Here is a 22,825-nt window from a genome sequence, read left to right on the forward strand (position 1 = left end):
TATACGTGATATAGGATAGACACGTGATATTGGATAGATACGTGATATAGCATAGACACGTGATATAGGATAGACACGTGATATAGAATATACATGTGATATAGGATATATACGTGATATATGATAAATTCGTGATATAGAATAGAAACGTGATATAGGATAGACACGTGATATAGGATAGACACGTGATATAGAATAGACATGTGATATAGGATATATACGTGATATATGATAAATTCGTGATATAGGATAGATACGTGATATGGGATAAATACTTGATATAGGATAGATACGGGATATAGGATAGACACGTGATATAGGATAGACACGTGATATAGGATAGAAACGTGATATAGGATAGACACGTGATATAGGATAGACACGTGAAATAGAATAGATACATGATATAGGATAAATACAATGTTAATTATACCTTTTAAAAAAGATCCCCAGATAAAGGTAAATGATGAACACATGTAAGTAGTGGTAAACTACTGATGTCTTCAAATCGTCATGCAGTTAGATAAGACAAGCAGAAAGGTCGATTTACAAATAAACCTATTTCTATACATAAATGACTGTCTTCAGAATGTCGTTTTCTTCTTATAATGTAGATCAAAAGAAACCTTGTTGATTGAATTGTAATCAGAAGAATTTGTGAATTTCTGTTAAAAAATCCTCATCATGTTTGCTTATGTGATTTGTACTATTCATGCCATGTATTCCATAACTTGAATAAATACCGTTTAAACCAAAACTCTCTGTACTTAATGAGATACAATGGTAATCGTTCCCCAGCAGAGATCTTAAAGAAATGAAGTCTATGGTCAATATGAATATTGGTTGGGGAGATTTTTAGGTTTTTGTTTAGAAACCTAGAGTTAAACGTTTTTTTTTAAATATTTGCAAACAGCTATAAAATTGTCGTATTTGTTAACAGTATAACACACTATTGCAAAATCGAGTAACTGCAGCTAAGCTTCATATGGGAAAATAGAGCTCATTTGAAAGCAATTAAAATTCAACTGTAATGATCTCAAAACTACTGAACAGTACATATTTCTCAGATTGAGTTTGAATTCATTCTTTCGTTGTCCGGGAACATAGCGTCTCTGAATTTTACACATACTTAGTATTGCGGTGTGTTTTGTACCATTAAAGTATTGCTATGTTTATATAACCGGTCAAATATGGAAATGGTGACAGAATGGGGAAGATAGCTCTAGTTTTAAAGTGGAAGAGTGTTTCATTCTATCAAATACTTACACGTATATGTATCGGTAAAACACCACATGTGCATATGTTAAACGTAATCAACATCATAAAAAATACTTACATAATGCTGAGGCGAGCAAAAGCGCAACTAGAACCACGCACTGAAGGACAACTGAAAAAAGAGCAAATGTCAGTGTTAAGTTAAGTAGACGATACCACTGGTTAACACACACAACCTGAACTCAAAAAAACAAAAACAGAAGGAAAGACAACATGAACACACTGAAAATTACCGAAAGTGAAACCTGTCACAGCAAGACGGCATTATTGGTGGTGCTATATGGATCTTTTCACAATCCATACTTACTAACCTGAAGAAAATGTTTAGAAATAAGGGTTTATTTTCTTCAATTATATATGTTTCATTTAGATTGTAATTTTGTGATACTGTTATACAATCCAGGAAAATATAGGAGACTATACGGTAAAAGTTCATTATCCTCGACGTTTATTTGTTTGATATTTGGTTAGTGCTCAAAACAAGAAGTGGATCCCATCGCTAATTTTTTTTTTTTATTAAAGATTAGATAAATTCCTAAATTTCAAACAAATTAAAAATATTTTGAAGTTTATTCTTAGTTTCCATTTACCGTAATTTACCGTTATCATAAAAAAAAAAAGAATATTAAGATTTTACTACGTACCACAACAATTGAAAATAAAGAAAACGGTATAAAATCATAAAACGGTATAAAATCATTTGAAATGTCTAGCATTTATCAAAATGGCCGCTTGGTAATTTAAAAATAAAGACAATATCAATATATTATTCAATTTAAGAAATTTCAAACTAAGAATCAAACGTCAAGATATAAAAAAAAAAACCGAGCATGAAAATGCAGCATATTTAGCTATTACCGCCGGCCTCCTCACATGCTCATTTAAATTTGAAATCAAACATCAACTGTTTCTTAAACTTCTCTCATTAACATATATCCAACAAAAGAAGTACAACCTTTATAGAACTGTAATGATGAGTATAAATATCAATGTTTAATGCATGGCATGTTCGATTCGCATCAGCAATTAAACTCGCTATGTTGCCATGACTACGAAAAGACAGATGTATCTTCTCCTTGAGTCCTCCGGAGACGCTATATTAAAACCTTTCTCATGCTCATACTTGGGATAAGTGCCTAAGCTTAACTCGTTATTCAATCCAGAAAACATCTTTCAAGTCTTATATAATTTTAGGCAAACTTCTAGCCGATGTTTAAATTTTGGTGCCATTGCAAGAAGCCCGTATATTTGTTGCAAACTTCTATTAATGTATATAGTTATACACCAAGGGTAACAAAATATATGTTAAGAAAACTAGCAAACATATTAAATTCATCTCGTTAATGAATTTGAATATGACAGAATGTAGTAAAACCTACTCAATTACATGAACAGTAAAATTGTATGTATGTATGTATGTATGTATTCTTTTTTCAATAATTAATATAAAAAATAATCGCTAGATATTGAAAACAAATCTGTCAATAGTTGTGTAGCATACATTAATTACATGCACGACATAATTAGGAAAAACACCAACTTGATCTTATATCTCATCAATATTAAGCCACTATACAACTTTTTCTTAACTAGAAGCTAAACAAATATCTGTAATTGTGAAATCTATGATATTTTGTTAGCATTTTTGGCAAAATAAAAGATATAGTAAATTATATATTATATTTATCAATGTAAATAAACAATTGTTTTTTTAGCATACTTTAGGTTATTACAATATACAGTACAACATATTCTTTAGAACATTGCATAATTATTCCTGTGTATACCTTTGGCCATGTTTGCTGTAAAGACGTCCAACGTCACCGAATGCTCCCTGCGTGTCTGGTAGACAGATACAACTTCAAACGTTTATAAGAACACGCATGTCGTTATGATTAGGCAAAACGGAATTAATCATTCGACACGAAAAGAGGACAGCGATACTTGGCAGTGATCCAATATTAACTGTTAAATTTAAGTTTTTAAAAAAATGTTTGCTATATGATATGAATTGTTTAGGAGAAAACTTACTCTTCGTGTATTTATGTATGTAGGTTAATAACAGAACGAGCTTGTCTATTACAATTGACATGTTGTTATATTTATTTATCTTTACTGCTTATTCTATAAACCTGTGAAGAATTTACCTACAACCAACAAAACTCCTTTGTCAACAGAAGGGTCTTACACAGCTTAAAACATTGTCACATAATCTGTATGGTAATATTGCGAGGTCGACATAGGTCCGTAACACTTCTTATTAAATACATGTACCTAAAATGCATGTGTCTGCAAGATAATCAGGTCGTGGTTGGCAAAATTATTTAATGAAAATTTCTTTTTTTAAATGCGACAACTTGGAACAACGTATGCCATGAATTGATGTCCTGAGATAGCCTACGATTCACCGTGTAAAATAAATGATAAGTTTGTTTTGATCACAGACAGTAATTTTACGAGCTTTCGAAATCGTCTGTTAATTTCTTTTGTCAAACAAAGACTGCCGTAACAGTAAATCTTCAATCTCATTCTAGATAATCAACGCACTTTTCTGTTGTGTAGAACACGTGTTCATGGGTCATATCACATCTACCTGTGAAAATCGTGGAAAATAAAGCCTGCTGTTACCCACTGCATTTAAGTGTTGAGCGTTCTCCCCCAGGCCAAGATATTCCTGAGGAATGGTGCAGTGTAGCTGTTATTCCCTGCTTAACGTTCAGCATTTAGGGTGATGAAAACAACCGGTTAAATGGAATATTTTGCGGGGTACTTTCGATTTAGCATTTCAGTCGGGTAGCACTATAAATAGGCATCCGATCCGCGCTATTACGAGGAGCCAAATACACTAACATACCGACCCAAGCACACACACACACACACACCTTCACACACGCATGGAGGCACGTCCTTAAATGAACGAAGCTGTCATTAGGGTGCTAAACTCTATTAATCAAAACCAAACCAAGAGTCATTTCTTCAGTGTTTGGAAGAGATTCATGCTGTGTTTCCTTTTATCTCGATCTCTTCCTGTTACGGCTGTTGTCTTGTACGAAATTATAGTTTACCTAATGAGAAGATGCTATGGATTGTTTTTAGTTTTCATAGTTATAGCTTACCTGGGCCCGTATTCATGAAACCGATCCTTGCTCAAACTCAGAACCTGTGCTCTAGCCCAATTTCTTGTCCAAGGGATGAATGAATAAAATCCTTTTTTTTTTCTCAATGATTTGGAAGAATGTTGGAGAAACTTAAAGCCGAATACCGTTTTCAATATTTATACCTGACCTTTTGGCTGTATCACATGATTTAAGTGAGTTGCAAGAAAGGTTGCTTGTTCATATAATTCATTCTTGAGCATGATAATGATTTCATGAATACGGGCCTAGTTTTACAGATTTACATTAAAAAGGTGTTAACTATATCTAGTGCAAAGTACTATTTTTTTAAATTGCGACTAGAAATACGACGCAAGTAATCATCTTTTTTTAAATAATAAGTCGGTCGGTGCAAAAGTCAAACAAAGTTGACATTTACTGCGCCATATGACCCTTTTGTGAATTTAGGTTATCAGTAAAACCTACGGCCCAGAGATCATGAAATTAATTTTAGTCTAAATTGTCTTAAGTTTTGACTTAGCCAATCACAAAAACGTCATGAAAAGTGACTTAATACTTGATTGGCTAAGCAAAAACTTAAGTCTTAAATTGTCTCATGATCCCGGGACCAGGTCAAAATCCATGTGTAATTGTAAAGTCCTCCTAAACATAGTTATGTAGGTAAACATCAAAGCAGGGAGAGGTGTCTGTCAAAACTTTTATGACGTCACAAATTTACAATTTTCATAGGAGCGGGAAAATGCACGCCAGACCGGGGGTCGAAACCGGGTCCCTCCGAACTTTAGACGGACGCTCTATCAATTGAGCTTCCTGGTCGCCGATGAACGGCCTAGTCCAAATCCGCTACACAAAGTTTGATAATTACAGGAATTCTATTAGTATGTCATGTAAACCTTGCCCAAATAAATTATATTTTCAAAGTTACTGTAGATGTGTATTTATGTTTCTTTCAAAAGAAAAAATGAGCTTGTTTCTTTAACATTTCATGAACAATTTCCAAAACATAAATGTCTTCGCAACAATTTCGCAATTCTACTATTTGCATAGGCGACATCATCTTGTTTTAAGTATCCGATACGTTGTCTCAGCGGAAGATTTGTCATCTTAATTATGGTGTTAATTAAATTAAATGTCAAGGGAAAGTTGATAAACTCGTTCTGGTTATTTGAATGAGAAAAGAAATGCGAGTGTCAGAGATCAAAAATAGGGACATTTTACATTATCATACCGGGTAAACTTCTGTTTTTTTACCTAATATAAAAATCAACTTTCAATATCCTATATCCTTCGACATGAACATGTCTTATTTCCCTTACCTTCTCTTTGGTCCTTTTCCTGTCAACTTTGATTTCCAAATCTATATTATTATTTTTCTGTCATAAGATATTCATTATGGAGCCTCATGACATATTATAATTGAGAGAACTGTCATGATATGTTAATATCAGTTTAAATATTGTTTGCCTGAGGATCCGAGTTTCACTCCCAAAAACCGTAGCTATGCGTTCGACATTGGTTTTAACGGCATAACTATAGCGTTAATAAATAATAACTGAAAAGAAAACCATACTCGTACCTGCGGGGCTTTTATCAAAAGTAATCAATTAAGTTAAAATAAACAAATCGTAATCGACAACATTGTTCTGAATGTAAAATAGTCACTGTTGCTAGACGGGGATTCGAACCCTGAACCGCAGATTGTGATACTGTCGCTTAGCTTCCTGGTCAACGGACGTGCTCTGGCCAAATTGCGGCACAGTAATAACCAAAACGAAATTAAGTGAGGTTACTTTTTGTTCAAACAATCACAGTAGAATTCTCTAGTCTTTTACCTGCAGTGGGATAGGGATCGTTAAATATGGTGGCAACAAATAGAACGGGCTCTGATTGATGTTGACGTCTGTACCAGGTGGTTTCAACGGATACCAATTTGTACCTCTGTTTCTATTGTTTTCACACTGCAAGGATACACCTGAATTATTTAAGTTAATTAAATAGAGAAATAAAAATAGTTACAAACACCTGACTCAAAAGACCTTATTTAAGGAACACACATCATCATGGGGAAAAACGTTGACCAAAATAGACAGAGAACTGGAGACTCGCCAATCAGACTTCGATAGAGGACTGAGCTATGCTATAACGGTATATCTATTGATTGATTGACACTCCTCGGTACTTTAACTCAATAAAAAGCGACCCGTACTTAATTCTAAACAAGACGGGCAACCTATAATTATTGGCTGACCTATAATTACTTAATTACTATCCAATTATTCCTTAAGAAGAAGTCTATACTTTATCTGCCGTGGCCATTCGGTGATTTGGGGTTCAAGTTGGCACCAACAGTTAATGAGGATGAATAGATACTCCTTGAACTTGTATCTCAAAAACATACGCTAGAGTACATTAAATACAATGTATTAAAAGAATGAAAAAAATAAGGCCCATGTTGGGAATCATTAGAGTTATATTATCGTGTTTAGTCTGCACTAAACCCAAAAGCACACACAGGTTATATTCTGCTATGTTTTTTGTCCATAAAATAACAAACACCTAAATTGTCGAAAATGAGCATTTATTCTAAATGCCCGAAATCGAACATATGTATTCATCTTTGTGTTGATATTTATAATCAACCAAAGAACCACAAAAATGGGGCTTGCTTCAAAATAAACGCCACAAACTTGAACTTAAATATTACCATATTTCTGTTCAAGTGCCCTACTCCAGAGTTATATTTGTACAAAGTTTTGTCGTGAAAAAAGACTAAGAGTAATTATATATCAAAGCGGCCATAATATTAAATAGTAGCACGCACTAGGACCGTACTTAATATAATCTGGTAAACGTAATGAAGTCTCTAATTACAGACCAGTATCTTTACTACCTATATATCTAAAGTTTTCGAAAAACTGGTTGACGTAAATTTTTCTAATTTTATAAATCCGCTTATCTGCGATGGGCAACATGGTTGTATGCCAAAAAGGTCTACTGTTTTAAACCTTGCATGTTTCACCGATCAGATTACCAAACCTTTGATGAAAAAGTAGAATTACATACTGTATATACTGATTTTTCAAAGGTATTTGACAAAGTAAACCACAGTTTTTTATTGCATAAGTTAAAACTGTATGGTGTAGAAGGTAGCATTTTAAATTTGGTTTACTACTTATTTGAAAGACAGATTCCAGCGTGTTACTGTCAATGGGGCAACATCCGGTTGGTGTGATGTAACTTCCGGTGTGCCTCAAGGTTTTTAAACTTTTCCTTGTTTTTATCAATGAACTGCCATCTTTTGTGAAATTTTCTTAAACTCTTATGTTTGCCGACGACAGCACATTTTTTTGACTGTGAAAGAACGTTGTCTGAGTGTGAGCATCTACAGAGCGATATAAGTAGAGTGTATGATTGGTGCATTGTGTGGAAAATGAAAGTGAATGTGAAGAAGTGCTGCCAGGTCATTTTTACAAACGAGAAGAAATGTATGAATTTTAATTACACTATGAATGGCGAGCATCCTGAAAAATGAAATGTGTGTGAAAGATCTTGGTGTTTGGCTAACCTCTTCAATGAGTTTTAGTACCCACATTAGACGTACTGTTTCCAAATCAATGCGAATGCTCGGTTTTAAAAAACGTACATGTAAAAGTTTTACACAAATACCCGTGTTAAGGTCTCTATATAAAAGTCTTGTCTGGAGTCAGTCAGAATACTGTTGTCAGATCTGGTCTCCATACCAAACATCTTTAATTCATCAGGTCGAAGGTGTCCAGCGTAAAGTTTTGAAATATTTATGTTTTAAGGCACACGTTGACTACAATTCCATGTCTTACGCTGACACTTAGGCATTTAAATCTTCCTAGCCTCGAACATAGGCGGGCATTTTTAGACTGTGTATTTCTTTACAAATGTGTTAATAGTGCTTTTGATTGTCCATATTTAGTCAAGCAAATGTGTTTTTTAGTCCCTGGTCGTAATCTACGATCAATTCGTTTCAACCAGTTTTACTGCCAGAGAAGTAGAATGAACGTTAGAAAGTATAGTATTTTTTAACAGGATTCAATGCAATTTTAACTATCTTGATTTTGCACCAGCCTGTGATAGGTTTCGTTCCTCTTTCGCCGAGTTCAAAGTACGGTTAAAGAATATTTGCTATCAGTAATTCCTTTTGTTTTACATATGAGTATCTTTTAGTCTGTGGTACATGCATAACTGACTGTGATATGTTATACTTGTGTTGTAATGTTGTTATCCATTCTGTAAGTGGACCCTTTGGTCTGTTGAATTGGAAATAATTAAAAAGATGAAATAAATAAATAATGCTTCATCAATCTGGTCAGGATCTCAAAAGCTGAAATCGACCAGGATAGGTGTAATGACAAACCCAGGTTACCAGTGCTAACGACTGCCATATTCAATTTTGTTCTGTAGGCGTTCGACATCATTTTTCTACTTGTTCATTAAGACATGTCCTTAAGCTATCAGACTATAATAACGAACATCTTACAACACAAATGATAATATTTTAGACATAAAACGACCATAATGCGTCGCTGTGAGTTACCTCCGTTTACGATTTTAGTTAATGACGACAGACAAACTCACAGTAAAAGCATGCATTACAACTTTATCATGGCTTCTAGACAGATGATGATTTGACAATTATGCTTTTGAGAATGTCCATTACACGAATGAGAACATTTCCATTACACTTTGCCGATACAGGTATCAAAGAACCCTGTCATCTGGCCGGTCATGACCCTAAAATCTTTGAACTGGTTTACAAGGTGTTCACTGTCATTAGCATGGCCAGATGGCCTCCACTGAGAACCGGAGGTCAGTCGTAGCGTTTGCCGTCAGGCGGATGATACTACCGATATTTCAAGCGATAGTATTGTGGCATAAGTCTGCCATCCAATTTCGACTTACGAGCTACCTATGTCGACATATTTTCAAAGGATATGATCTAAAAAAAAGTTATTTGACGGAAACCCACATACAGTATTTAAGGACATTCTTCCTTATTAAGAAACAACTGGTGATACAGCTGAGTATTAGCTGGTCTTGTTAATCCTCTATTAAAGGGGTAGTAAGTTATTGTTGCCCTTAAATAATCTTAGAGTCATACTCCTACGAATCCATGGTAACTGTTCATTTCCCTACAAGTGCTGATAAAATTAAAATATCCGATTAAGATTCAACAGCATTGCAAACAGAAAACAAATGTTATAATAGTGTGTACAGCAGGTTTTTCATTTCCCTGTATAAGCAGAGCCTTCCGTTAGCCTGTTACGACAGGCAGTGGACAACACCAGGTATAACATAGGAAGTATTGTTTATTTCTGATGATGAATAACTGTTTATCAACAAAACTAATGCTAAGAAAAAGTTTGAAAAAATAAACATTGTCTGTGCCAAGACAGACAAAGGAATCAAAGAAAACGAGAAATAAAAGAGCAGGATATAATTAAATGAATATGTGATATTCGCAATAAGAGCAGAACATTAACGGAAGTTTCGTAATTCCCTAATCTGCAGGAGCCCTTGCACTAGTCGCCTAAATAAACAACAAATCAGACAAATTCTCCAAAACCTGTGTGTTATTGGGATGGTCATCTCATAGCAGAAAAAAAGAGATTCTTAGTACGGAAAATAGTATTAGTGGAATGAAAGATTTTGAACCATACCGTAAGAGGGGACACAACTCGATCAAAATTGTAATGCCTTTCATATCACAAAGCTTGGAGACTTTAGTTTACGCTAAGCAATTTTAGAACGTCATCGAAGTATGGCTTCTTACCATGACATTTTCGTTCTCTGATGATTACAAACTTAACTCCATTTAAATTTAGTTGACGACTTGCATATTTCCTGAATTTTATTGGAGATATCATGACGGGTACCATATTAATAATAACACTTTTCAGGAGTAACTTGTTCATAATGTTTTGGTGGAACCTCAGATCCTTTTGTATAGACTTCCGGGTTTAGATAGTTTCCTTGTGTTTTGAGCTGTTGTGTGCTTGTATAATTGTTGATGTTGATATAATTTTGTGTACTTTTTATTTATTTCTTTTTTTCTCATTTCGTTTTTGGTATTTTTCTGTTATACCCTATTAAAGAGCATCTGCTTTAAAATTTGTGATTTTCAAACTTTGTACTATCTTAGTACCTGATAAAACGTTCTGGGGAATATAAGAAGGACTATGATGCTTTATGGTGTGCGCGAGGCAGCTTGAAAAACATAACATACAATTTAATATTGTGAACTAAGGCTTTGGGAACTGCCTGCATTCAGAATTGGGGAGTTGCTTTTGTGACCTCTATTTAGGTACACAAAAGCGACCAAAATAAATCTACAGCACTCATTGCAATATTTTGGATCTTTATATTTCGTTTTACTTCTAATTACCTTTATATTTCCTAACGCCTTACTTGGCAACATCTCACTTTTGGCTTTAACGTTGAGTATGCAAAAAATGAAAGAAAATCAAAATCGCCTACATCGATCTGCAAAAATGTTGTTATTTTACAGCTGTCAATTTTCGATGGTGCGCGAATTTATATTTAACGGGGGGTAATTTCTATCCTACAATGATAATTGGTTATTTTTAATGGGGGGTTTTTAAAGCATAATTTCTTCTTTATTATAAATGACTTTGTTTTGCACCACTGTCAACAGTTACGGGTATTTCGAAGCGAACAAAAGCTATTTTCTCTAAGTACGCATAAACAAATATTTGATTTTTTTCAAAAGATAATTTCAGTCATACCTCATTCAGTGTTAACATTAATTTCACCATATTGCATCTCTCAAAATATTTTAAATGCTATGATGGCTTGGTAAGGCAAAGCTGACCTATCTTTTAAGTTAGTTTGATGTGAAGTCGGCAGAACACACCAGATTAACGAGCTACATAGGGTAACCAACAGGATTCGGTAAACACGGTCACGGTCGAATCAGAACGAAGAACACGCCTCTTTTAATCATGAAGCCCCCATTGTTCCTTCATATCTAGCTCATAGTCCATGCTACCCATTTACATTGTACAGACAATTAGAATTTTATAATATATGTATAACTACACGAACAATCATTTCTAATCATAAATCAGCAATGAATGCGTAAATTCTCCACAATTTATACACGTAAAAACATTATTAAGATAATGCGGATGTGTCGTGTCGCTTTTAATTGCCTTTCGACAGATGCGTGACTCTTCTAATAATTACACCATAGACTGACTGTCAGTGATGTTTTATTCACTTGCAATCTATTTTTAGATTGTCCGCGAGAGATAATTAGGCGTGTACGTACAGCTGTTATAGAAACATCGGCTTGCTGATCACAAAGACGCTAATGAATCCTGTTTTGTCGGACAAGGTAAATCAGTGTTAATAACCATATAAAAGGTCATTCATATCTTCTTAATGCCCATTCGTGATTGAAGGGATATATGAACTGTATTATGATATAGACGTTGGTTATGTATTTACCGTGGCGGTTTCCATGATGACAGTAAATTGCGAATATTAACACAGAATGTACAAACGATAAAATTTGCTTAAAATTCAAAAATGACTGCAGACTAAAGAATCAAGTATCTAACGCAACAGCATGTAATGTTAAACTGCATAAAAGGAGCCAGGGTTGTCTCCTGTGATACGGTTTGATTTTTTCAGAATTATTTTTATAACAGCGTGGGAACTTTCGCGTAGCGTGGTCGGGGCATTTTTTCTGCAGGGTTACATTTCATTGGATTCTAAGGCAGGTCGACGGGATTTTTTATTTGGGATGGGGTAATTTTCTCGAATTGGATAACGGGAAATGTTTGGCGGTGGCTGAGTGTGGCTATATGACATCGTCACAGGGCGCCACGGTTACAAACTCTGCTCGAATAAAAAAAAATGGGGTTAACACCAGTAATATCACAGACTTCAACATCTCACATTTGCAGCCACTGAACAATGAGGTGGTCAAAGGTGACAAGAAAAATAAGTTTATTATTAGTAATCCGAAAAGACATAGCACCTAATCATTTATTTATTCATTTTATTATTTGTTTTTGTTATTTCTATGATAAACAAAGTAAAAAACATGACTGCATCATAACTATGACCGAGTCATAATGAGGAAAATCTCAGTGTAAATTGTTATGTAAAAATACAGCACGAATCGAGATGGAGGCCTAGAAAATCTCTTATTAGGTTACAAATTTACAACAGTTGATGAAAACAGATAATTGTTTGCTTTAACTAGCATATCTTGTTAACCGTGTCTGAATGGTTTTATTAAATTAATATGAACTCCAAACACCGTGGATAAAGAATGTAAATCTGGAAAGTCTGCAAAAGAAACACCTTGCGAAAACGAGGATAATTGAAAACATAAATATGATTGGTCTGCTTGATTTTTTATAACATTTAATCCGATCCAGCTAAAATGTCCGCCGAGCCGGTCGGCCTTTCGTGTGCCCGTTGAGAGTAAATCGAGCAAGCTTGGTCTGTTATTGTGTGCCTCAGGTGTCTATCCCTTTAATTTTATTTATCTTATAACAATAATGAAACATGCACTATCTATTATATTACATTGTAATCACTCTTGTTGCCCCGGATGGTAGCGCGCTAGGGGTCTTATCTGGGAGGAAACAGAGTACCCGGAGAATACTCACGTTGTCGGGCTGGTGACCCGATACCTTTTCACGTCCGATCGGGAAATCAAACTCCGGCCATCTAAGAAGGCTAGTGCTCTGTGTTCATTGTGCCACCCGACCACTACCCCATCATAACCTCGGTCTTTGCTATGAGGATGTGACGTAGATTGATCTGGACGGTGTCGTCAACGAAGGCGAGAACGCTGACCATTTCGGAATATCTTAACGTTCTTGTACAATTCATATAAATGTTTCCTTTGTTCATATTTCCCCCCGATTTCATCGAATTTGTGTTTGAATTACAGTTTTGCTAACACTGCAATATAATATTCTTTTTACGTATTATTTACTGACTTTGAGCGTTTCGTGCAATCAGAAAACAATAGTTATACGAGAAAAGCCCAAAATGAGTGTACCTAAAAGACAGGTATGGTAAACTCCAAAATTCAACTTGACGAAATAATGTGTCATTTGTTTAAATGAAATGTTTAATGTGTGTGTCACCTCAGCCCTGACTCAAGTGTTGTCCCGTTTAATGTTGAATCCCGTGCAGAGTCGGAGAGTCAATGTCTTCGTCTTGTAAAATGAGGTAAAGTTTGTGAAATTCAGTTTAATTTTCACCGAGTAATCGCCATAGTAAAACACGAGAAGTGGAACAGCCATCAAAACCTTTACCAAAGACCGAAACATATTTTTCGTTTTATTTTTAACTCTACACTCTGTTTTGATGATATTGAAATTGAAAGTTTAATCCTTACTTATTGCAAGTAAATGATACTGACGAAGTATCGTTTGGGATTTGTAACTTCCTTTCACTCTGATCATTTCCGTGTCAACTAGATATATTTCGGGCACATGAAAGTCAAAATCTAGATATTTTCTTTTTACGATTTCGAATCTACTCGTCCTTGGTCGGCATCGTTCTTTTAGAAATATCTAGTTATTCCATAGCACGAACAGTATAATCAAGTGGAACGCTATACTGTCGTGTAAAGATTGCGACATTCAAGCGTTTAAGTTACTATATATATCGAATGGCCCTAAGGTCTGTTGAGACCTATGTCTTATGGCCATGGCGTTTTAAAGGACATTTTAACTTTAAGAGTGACAAAACAAGAAAAGAAATGATCCTGTAAAGTTTCGATTTTTCAGGTTGTTCTTAATTTCATTGTCAACGTGGTTGTTACATTTCCTTAAATTAGTAGGGCTGCAACGATATATCGTGCGACGATATATCGCGATATTTTGAACCCGGTAACGATACACAATATGTCTGGGAATTCACGAGACACCTATGATATTTTGCGAATTTGTTGTTTTTGAGTTAAGTCTACTCATATCCATTACCACATGGCCAGTGACCGCTACACCTCGGCGTTCACGTCGAAAGACGTGAATTGTGTGAAACTTTAAAGTCATACCCATTTCAAGTCCATTTCCAATTGTATTATTGCCATTTAAAATTTCAACAAATTTTTTTTTATTGCTTTTACTGTTACTATATGTATCGGGATACGTATCGTATCGTCTTGTTAATGTACCGTTGCAGCCCTAAAAATAGATTCATAGAAAGTTTTTGTTTTTTTCTGAGAACTAGCATATCGGTACCTATCATCTTATACAAGTACCCGATGGATGATTCTTTCATTGCATTTGTTATTTGTTACTTTGTAACTCATAACTTTTATAATACCGTCACTCGTATGATTGTATCAATACCTTTATCAGTATACAATACAGCCACTTTTATTTTAATATACAAACTTCACAGATTGTTTTATTTAAAATTAAGCAGTTCTCCTATTAAGTTTTCAAATTCACAAATTAAAGATATTTACACACCTGCCCACTGGGCCAATGATATTTACACACCTGCCCACTGGGCCAATGATATTTACACACCTGCCCATTGGGCCAATGATATTTACACACCTGCCCATTGGGCCAATGATATTTACACACCTGCCCATTGGGCCAATGATATTTACACACCTGCCCATCGGGCCAATGATATTTACACACCTGCCCATCTGTTTCAACTGTAGTTTGGACCTATTTGGATTTCGAACATTTTGGTTCCTAGCGTCACCAATGAGTCCTAGAAAGACGAAACAGCTGTACAATGCAGTGTGATTCAATTCGACAGACTGTATATATTACCACATTTTAAAGGTACAATCACCCGTGTGTGTGTTTGTGTTAGTTCGTTACTGTTGGTAGCACGTTAGACAGAATAAAACTAAACCACACCAAATCGATTAGACAGGAGACATGGACAAATGTTACCCCTTTTCACTTTCGCTATTCATTTCTTCTGTTACAGTCACATGTGCGTGTTTAACGTCTATCGGGAAACTAGGAAAAATAGATCCTGCGGAACGACTGGGGCTCCCGGTTCTGTGCTTTTCGATGATATCCATGGAGGTCCTCCTTCGTTCGTGTTCTTCCCTGGTTTTTCTATTTTCATCGTTTTGCAATTTTGTTAACAATTAAGTATTTTATTATATTTATTTTTATTATTATATCTAAGTGAAGTTATTACTTTAAAAGGGTGGGTTTTTTTGGATTGAAAATAGGTGTTACTCAGAGTCTGACGTCATAAAAAAATGGTTGCTGACGTTTGTAAGACCCCTTAGAATTTTGGCCTTAAGTTTAGCGTTCGCCCCTGTGAGGAAGGCTTTGGGTTCTGTCCCCTGGCCGAGACATACCAGAGTCTGTAAAAAATGGTAGTTTCTACTCATACGTAACGCCCAGCAATTTAGGATTGGGACGGCTGGTTCGCCCGTTGTCAATTTAATGTGACCGGGTGGGGTGTCTTCGGCAGTATGTGTCAGTGAGGTAGCACTAAAAAGTCGGCATCAGTTCCGCGCTATCGCAAGGAGACAAACACGAACATATCACAGCCTCCCAAAACACTCACGCATACACTTCACGCATGCATCTTGCACACAGGAGAGGCCGTCCTTAAATTACCATAGCTGTTGATAGGACGTTAAGCAATACTAAATCAAACCAAACCAAACCAAACGCTATTAAAATATAATCTTGGCTGTTACTTTGATATCTATGTGTGACTGTGACGTTAAACGAAGACATCGTACATTTGATCTACGTCACTCAAACTGTTCGTTACTTTAGTCTTCGATATAAAGGAGAATCTCAAACACTGTAACGTTACTCTGGTGCATTAATTACGGGAGCAACTTCATTATTTGGCATATTTAGTTAGGGTATTGGATATTCCGCAAATATCTCGTAAGGTGATCGGGAAATCTGTGTAATCAAGCTCAAATATCTCCTCGCATCAGCTATGTAGCAACAACGTATTTATTTGTACACAATATGTTATTAAGCGTCAAAGTACAACTGCCAAAAAATGTCACTAAATGACCTTGACCTACTTTCAAGGTCACAGGGGTCAAATATGTCAAGAAACGGCATCACTATATCTTTGATAAATCATTTCTTTGAAACGAAAACCATACCTTACTGTAAGGACAGGGATCCTTAAATTTCGCAAAACCGAAACCAAAAAAAAAGTCAAAGCAAAGGTTAGAAAATTATTTTTTAATGTAATATATGATAAATACAGATAAAATCAACAAGACTGATAAAGGCGAAGCACTTAATCACAGCTTACTATAACTCAAACCCTTAAAAGGGGCTGAGTATTTCAATATAGCTATAAATTGTACAAATATATCATTGAATGAAAAAGTTCAAAGCACTTAACGACAGAACGAGGAAGTATCATTTCAGATAAAGTTTATATATTTTCCCTTTAATACACTACAAATCTTATGAACCACATGACAGATTAAATATAAATAATGGTGAATATACATAAAACGTGAGATATCTTTTGTGAACTACGTCATGAAAATTGTGGAAATTACCTAAATGGTAAAGGTTAGCACTACAGCATCAGTTGAGTAGGACACCTCGTCATAACTAAAGCATATTCATTCGAGCAGTAAACATTGAGGAAAACCGACTTCGACTATAAAGAACTCAAATACTATTTAGAACTTCAATTTCACAAGCTGATGATTTTGAAGCTTTATTCCCGGAACAAATACGCGGGGTTCAAATTTCGTACAACACCGTTATTAGCTTCATATTTTGCGTGTTTTGTCAAGTCACGAATACAGTGTAAATGAAACCTCAAAATTTAAGTACCGTTCGGCACCTGTTGTCTTTATATGATATTATGCACATTCGGCACCTCTTGTCTTTATATGATATTATTGGTATGATGTATAATTTCGAAAATCAGTGATCGCGATTTTTTTTTTATCTGCTTTAGTCTTGCATTTTACAAGCAAAGTTAATTGATTTAATTAGATACATAATCAGCGTCCTAAACTTATGTTATATACATAATATTTTATGAAAGAAAAAAACTAAAAATTATTCATAAATCCAGAATCGGACCACGAAGAGCTACATGAGTTTTTTAACAGTCACGAGTCTTCAATACTTCGAAAATGAAACTGGATATATCAACAGCAATAAAAAAAAAATGTTTATATACATACACGTAGATGTGTTGAAAGAAGTGTTTTCTTTATGAAACAGATGTTTCTAAAATGTTGATAAGACACTGTTAACGTACTGAAATTTAGGCTCATAATCGAATTGTAACAGATAAGGGCATGGATTAATTAGCGCACCCATACTATACGTTATAGACATGTTATACAGACGTTTCAATTAGCGCAATATGTAAAGCATATGAGGCGCTAAAATAAGAAAACCGCTAACATATGGATGTTTACAGTATGTGTCTTTTCTGTGTGTTCTTTCTCTTGTTCTTCTTTAGATCGCAATTCTTCCAGCCACAAAGAGACAAACCAGCATCAGGACCACGCTAACCCTCGAAATGGCTGAAAAATTAAATGCAAAAAATACATATCAACATCATGTTTATACTTGATATGAAATATACCGCCGATTACACAATCACACGGTCGTTTTAATAAACGAGTCATAAAAATTCCCTCAATTTTGAAATGAATACTATGAAATTATTAATTTTCGTGCGATGTGGAATTTTTAATTTTGTTGATTTTGTGGGTACTCTTCATCCACGACTTCTTAGATCCATGAAGATATTACAGGTTTGACATAAAGCTATTCCTCGTATGAATTGGTACTTGTAGTTCATGTTTTCACACAATTGTTATTTTTTGGTAAAACCAGTAAATTTGGACGCCACGAAAATGTCTAATTTCACGGTAGCTGAGTTCCATCAGTTTATAAATTGGAAATGATATTTATGTATTTTTGATCGCTAAAATAGGCATTAGAGAACACCTTATTGTAGTTGAGACTTATACAAATATGTAAAGGGAGATAAGATAAGTTTAGGTTAATTTATTCTGAAAGTAGGAGTTGTCGGATAAGGCCAAACGAACTAAAATTCAGCGGTCACAAACCTGCATAAACTTCTTAAAATCCCGCCTTTCTGAAGTAGGCATTATTCATATATTATCCCTTTTAACAGTAGCGTGGACGTAAACAAAACAACAGTAATTGTTTGATAAACCTAGCTTAAAATATCAAGATTGTTTTCACAGGAAAACGGTTGTTAGGTAAACCAAAAATCACTCGATGTAATATCTTTAATCTATCCAACAACGAAGGGTACATGGAACATACCAAAAGCGATCTGCTGCCCCAATTGCAATTTGGGATATTTATTGTTTCCTGTCTTTCCTGTCTTCTCTTTTTCTATCTACTTCCTATTTCAGGCGGTGTCTCCCTAGGCATCCTTCCTTATATGACCTTGGCTGTTGTGTCTCCCTGGGTACCCGTCCTTATATGACCTTGACTGTTGTGTCTCCCTATGCACCCTTCCTTATATGATCTTGGCTGTTGTGTCTCCCTAAGTATCCGTCCTTATATGACCTTGACTGTTGTGTCTCCCTATGCACCCTTTCTTATATGATCTTGGCTGTTGTGTCTCCCTCAGTACCCGTCCTTATATGACCTTGGCTGTTGTGTCTCCCTAGGCACCCTTTCTTATATGATCTTGGCTGTTGTGTCTCCCTAAGTATCCGTCCTTATATGACCTTGACTGTTGTGTCTCCCTATGCCCCCTTTCTTATATGATCTTGGCTGTTGTGTCTCCCTAAGTACCCGTCCTTATATGACCTTGGCTGTTGTGTCTCCCTAGGCCCCCTTTCTTATATGATCTTGGCTGTTGTGTCTCCCTAAGTACCCGTCCTTTTATGACCTTGGCTGTTGCAAGGACGTTAAACCCCAAACAAACAAATAGAGTTTAAACCAAACACCATTTGCCTATTCATGTGACATAACTTGACACACTATTTGTACATAGACACGATGAAATGTCACTCTTATTGGTTCATGCTTAAACCTGTGATCATGTATTCGTAACTTGTATATTCCAATAACTATAAACGGAATTATACCCCTAAACCGTCCCCCCTCTGACCTTTCAATTAAAGTTGCCATATTTTATTCTAAAAAAGCGTAACTTTAGATACCCTAATTTTGTTCACGTCGCTGTCTTTGACTCATTGCACAGTACATGATAGCATGCTTACCTTCTGCCGCTCCGGAGCCGGAACGGGAGCTGGAAGCACCGCCCGGACATGCTGCCAAAACAGCAGATGAACATCCGGCATACGTCTCTGATTCGTCACTTCCGTCCGTACAGTCCATTTCACAATCACATTTAAAGGCGTCTTCGATGCAAGAGGTCGATGGATTTTCGCACGAAAACCATCCGGAGGGGCAATTCTGAAAAGAAATAACGCTATGCTTATATCTTACATTTAGATTTTATATTATATATGACGGTTAGCATTTGGTACCTTTGATTCCAGTGATTTGAGTGTAGATCCCGATATATAGAGGTTCCCCAACGAGTGATGGTTGGTTATCATGTTTATCTAACCCGAGTTAGTTATTTTTCAAATTGTATAAAGCCGCGAGGTCTACCGAGAGCCTTTTACAATTTGAAAATTTACTTAGGAGAGTAAGATAAACATGATAAACTACCATTAACGAGTTTGGGGTCCTTTTTCTCCAATAACGTTCATTTCTTAACTGAAAAGCCATATGATTCCCTTGAAAATACACTATGTCGGCTTCCGATTGGGGGAAACAATTGCTTTGAATCATGACGTCACAATGGAAGATGGCGTCACAAAGCATTGTTACGTGACGTCATAAGTAAAAAAAATGACCAATGAAATCGCGTCCAGGGTGTTACCCACTAGTGGGTAACTAAAAATGTTTACCAACTCCTAGCAGATTTATCCAATGAATCAGGAGTGAGGAAACCTATAGTGGTTATTGGAGAAAATGCAATACAAAAGGTAAAAGTAAATCATTTACAGAATGTTATCAAACTGAATCGTATATGATATTGATCACACATGCTTAAGATTATTTGTTAAACCAATAAGTGATTATGAAGTTTTGAATATTGATTTATACTTGTAATGGCCTGTTTATGGTTACTGGCATATGTGTAAGAATGTGAAGTAATAGACAAAGTTTAAACTAACAGCAGATACATAAAACATATTGCGATATGGCGTTATTTCACTTTTGTATTGCGGTATAATACGAAATGCCTCTGTATTCCGATCTACCGGTTTTCAAATATATTGTTATAACCTACTGATTTTAACATCCACTAAACACGAGTTACTCTCACTTTAATTTCCAGATTGAATCATCTCATACCTTCAAATGAACTCTTACCTGCACATAGGTACCGGGGGATGGGCTTGAACAGACAGCACTGTTGCACGATTGAAACTCGCTAGAGTCTCCCGAACATTGGAGGCCTCCATTGGCAGGAAGTGGAGAGTCACAGCTTCGTGCGCGCGACTGACTTCCACCTCCACACGTGACTGTGCACACACCGTACGATCCCCAGGCTCCCCAGGCTCCATCGACTAAAATTGACAATTAAATCTCAATACACTCAGTGAGATAATAAACCGACCCTTCTTTAAATTACAAAACCAATTCGTACTTGTATGACAAAATTAAATTGGGTGTTTCTACTCTACATAAATGCATTATTAAGTTGATTTGATTATTATCTTGTCATAAAATAAATTTAAAATTTAATTTATGCAATTCCTACGGTTTGCAAGTCAGTTTTGTTAAACCAAGGATAACTCATTTTCGACGGGGAAAAAATGAAGAAAAAATGTTTAGATGACTAGTATATATATAAAATGATGAATAGCGGAAATATTTTGCCGCAGTTCATATTTCAACTTTATCAACCTTCGCAACGAGGGTGAAGTTACCAAAGTAGCGAATATAAGTACAAAGCATAGGCAAGTAGTTGACTGGGCGAAAGTTTTTCGGTTTACAATATATGTCCGAAAATATCTTAGACTGACAGGATATTTCATACAAAAAAATTGCTACAAAATACTAAACTGTATATACCTTTGAAATTATACCAAAATACCTACTGATGCAAACGGCGGTGTTACAATCCTGGGTCTCGGAGTCCGTTCCATTGCAACTGGCACCCCCGTGGGCAGGGGCTGGTTGGGTACAGCTACGATTTCGGCCCTGAGTGCCACCTCCGCACGTGACGGTACACGTGTCCCACGATGTCCAGTCTGTAACCCCGCCGTCAACTGCGATAGTGCACGGAAAACATGTTTATAATGTTGTATCATATACTGATGACTGAAAATATAAACTTAATTATTTTACAACAATTATGAAACAAGTTTTTACAACCTACATTAATCACTCTTGTTGGCTCGGATGTTAGAGCGCGGGGTCTTAATGTGAGAGGAAATTGCAGTAACCGGAGAAAACCCACGTGGTAGGGCAGTTGACCCCATTCCTTTCCACATGCGGTCGGGGAATCGAACACAGGCCGCCTTGGTGAAAGGCAAGTGTGCTATCCACTTCACCACCCGACAATTGATGACTAAGGTAATTAATTGTAATAGACATAAAACTGTTAACGTGCATACTTTATAGTGATTCCAATTTAAGCGATTTCTGTCCCTTAATTAAATACGGTTGATTCATCAAAGAGTTAATAAGTTTAAACTCAATAATATGCTAAAATTTGTGCCCGCTAAAATATGCACTTTAACAGTATTTGTCCAGGATTCTGATTGTCAGTCATCATTATCATTATCACATAACTGGCCCAATTCACTATGTCATACGGCCATGTCATATAATACCTTAAGGTGCTGTGATTGGTCAATATCGCTGGAACATATTCCTACGCCGCTACAAGTGCTACTTCTGTTTACTTTCCTACACGATACACTTACTGTTGTTTAAAATGAATTTGAATTATTATTTTCATTGCACGTAAAACTATTCATATTTTTTTTTTAATCTGGAACTAATTTGCACTGCGCGGAACAACAAAAACATGATTGAAGAACTTTGGTTTTGAACAATATAGAGTCAACAAATAACACCCAATTGTGTTTAACGTTTTTTGGTTTTTGTTTTTAAATTATGAATGTTATTTGATAAATGGTAATCTTATACTCGTGTCCATGTCATATCTAACCTTATAAACTCGTTCATTTATTTTACTGTTCCCCTTTATTTACATTTCAAAGTGGTAAAGTTGTGTGTATGATCTGCCGGGAATATTTTAAATTTTGTTCACCATTTTGATAATTCCAAAAACATCATGAAAGAGACGCAGTAGATATGATCATCTAGCAAATCAAATATTGAAACAATTAGAATATTTTAGTACATTACTGAATATTGTTTTGCCAACATAAATCA

General features: G+C 35.5%; 1 protein-coding gene across 1 annotated transcript in view; it reads right to left on the minus strand.

Moving 5' to 3' along the window:
* Window positions 1–22,825, minus strand: part of LOC110451748 — a 44,194-nt gene that overhangs the window by 13,295 nt on the left and 8,074 nt on the right. Inside the window, 5 exon segments of the mRNA XM_021499917.1 lie at window positions 1,337–1,387; window positions 3,063–3,134; window positions 19,621–19,816; window positions 20,789–20,985; window positions 21,520–21,690. Of these exon segments, the coding sequence (XP_021355592.1) occupies window positions 1,337–1,387; window positions 3,063–3,134; window positions 19,621–19,816; window positions 20,789–20,985; window positions 21,520–21,690 (687 nt within the window).

This window comes from Mizuhopecten yessoensis, unplaced genomic scaffold (assembly GCF_002113885.1).
Source record: "Mizuhopecten yessoensis strain PY_sf001 unplaced genomic scaffold, ASM211388v2 scaffold6169, whole genome shotgun sequence".
In the NCBI taxonomy this organism is placed as follows: Eukaryota; Metazoa; Mollusca; class Bivalvia; order Pectinida; family Pectinidae; genus Mizuhopecten; species Mizuhopecten yessoensis.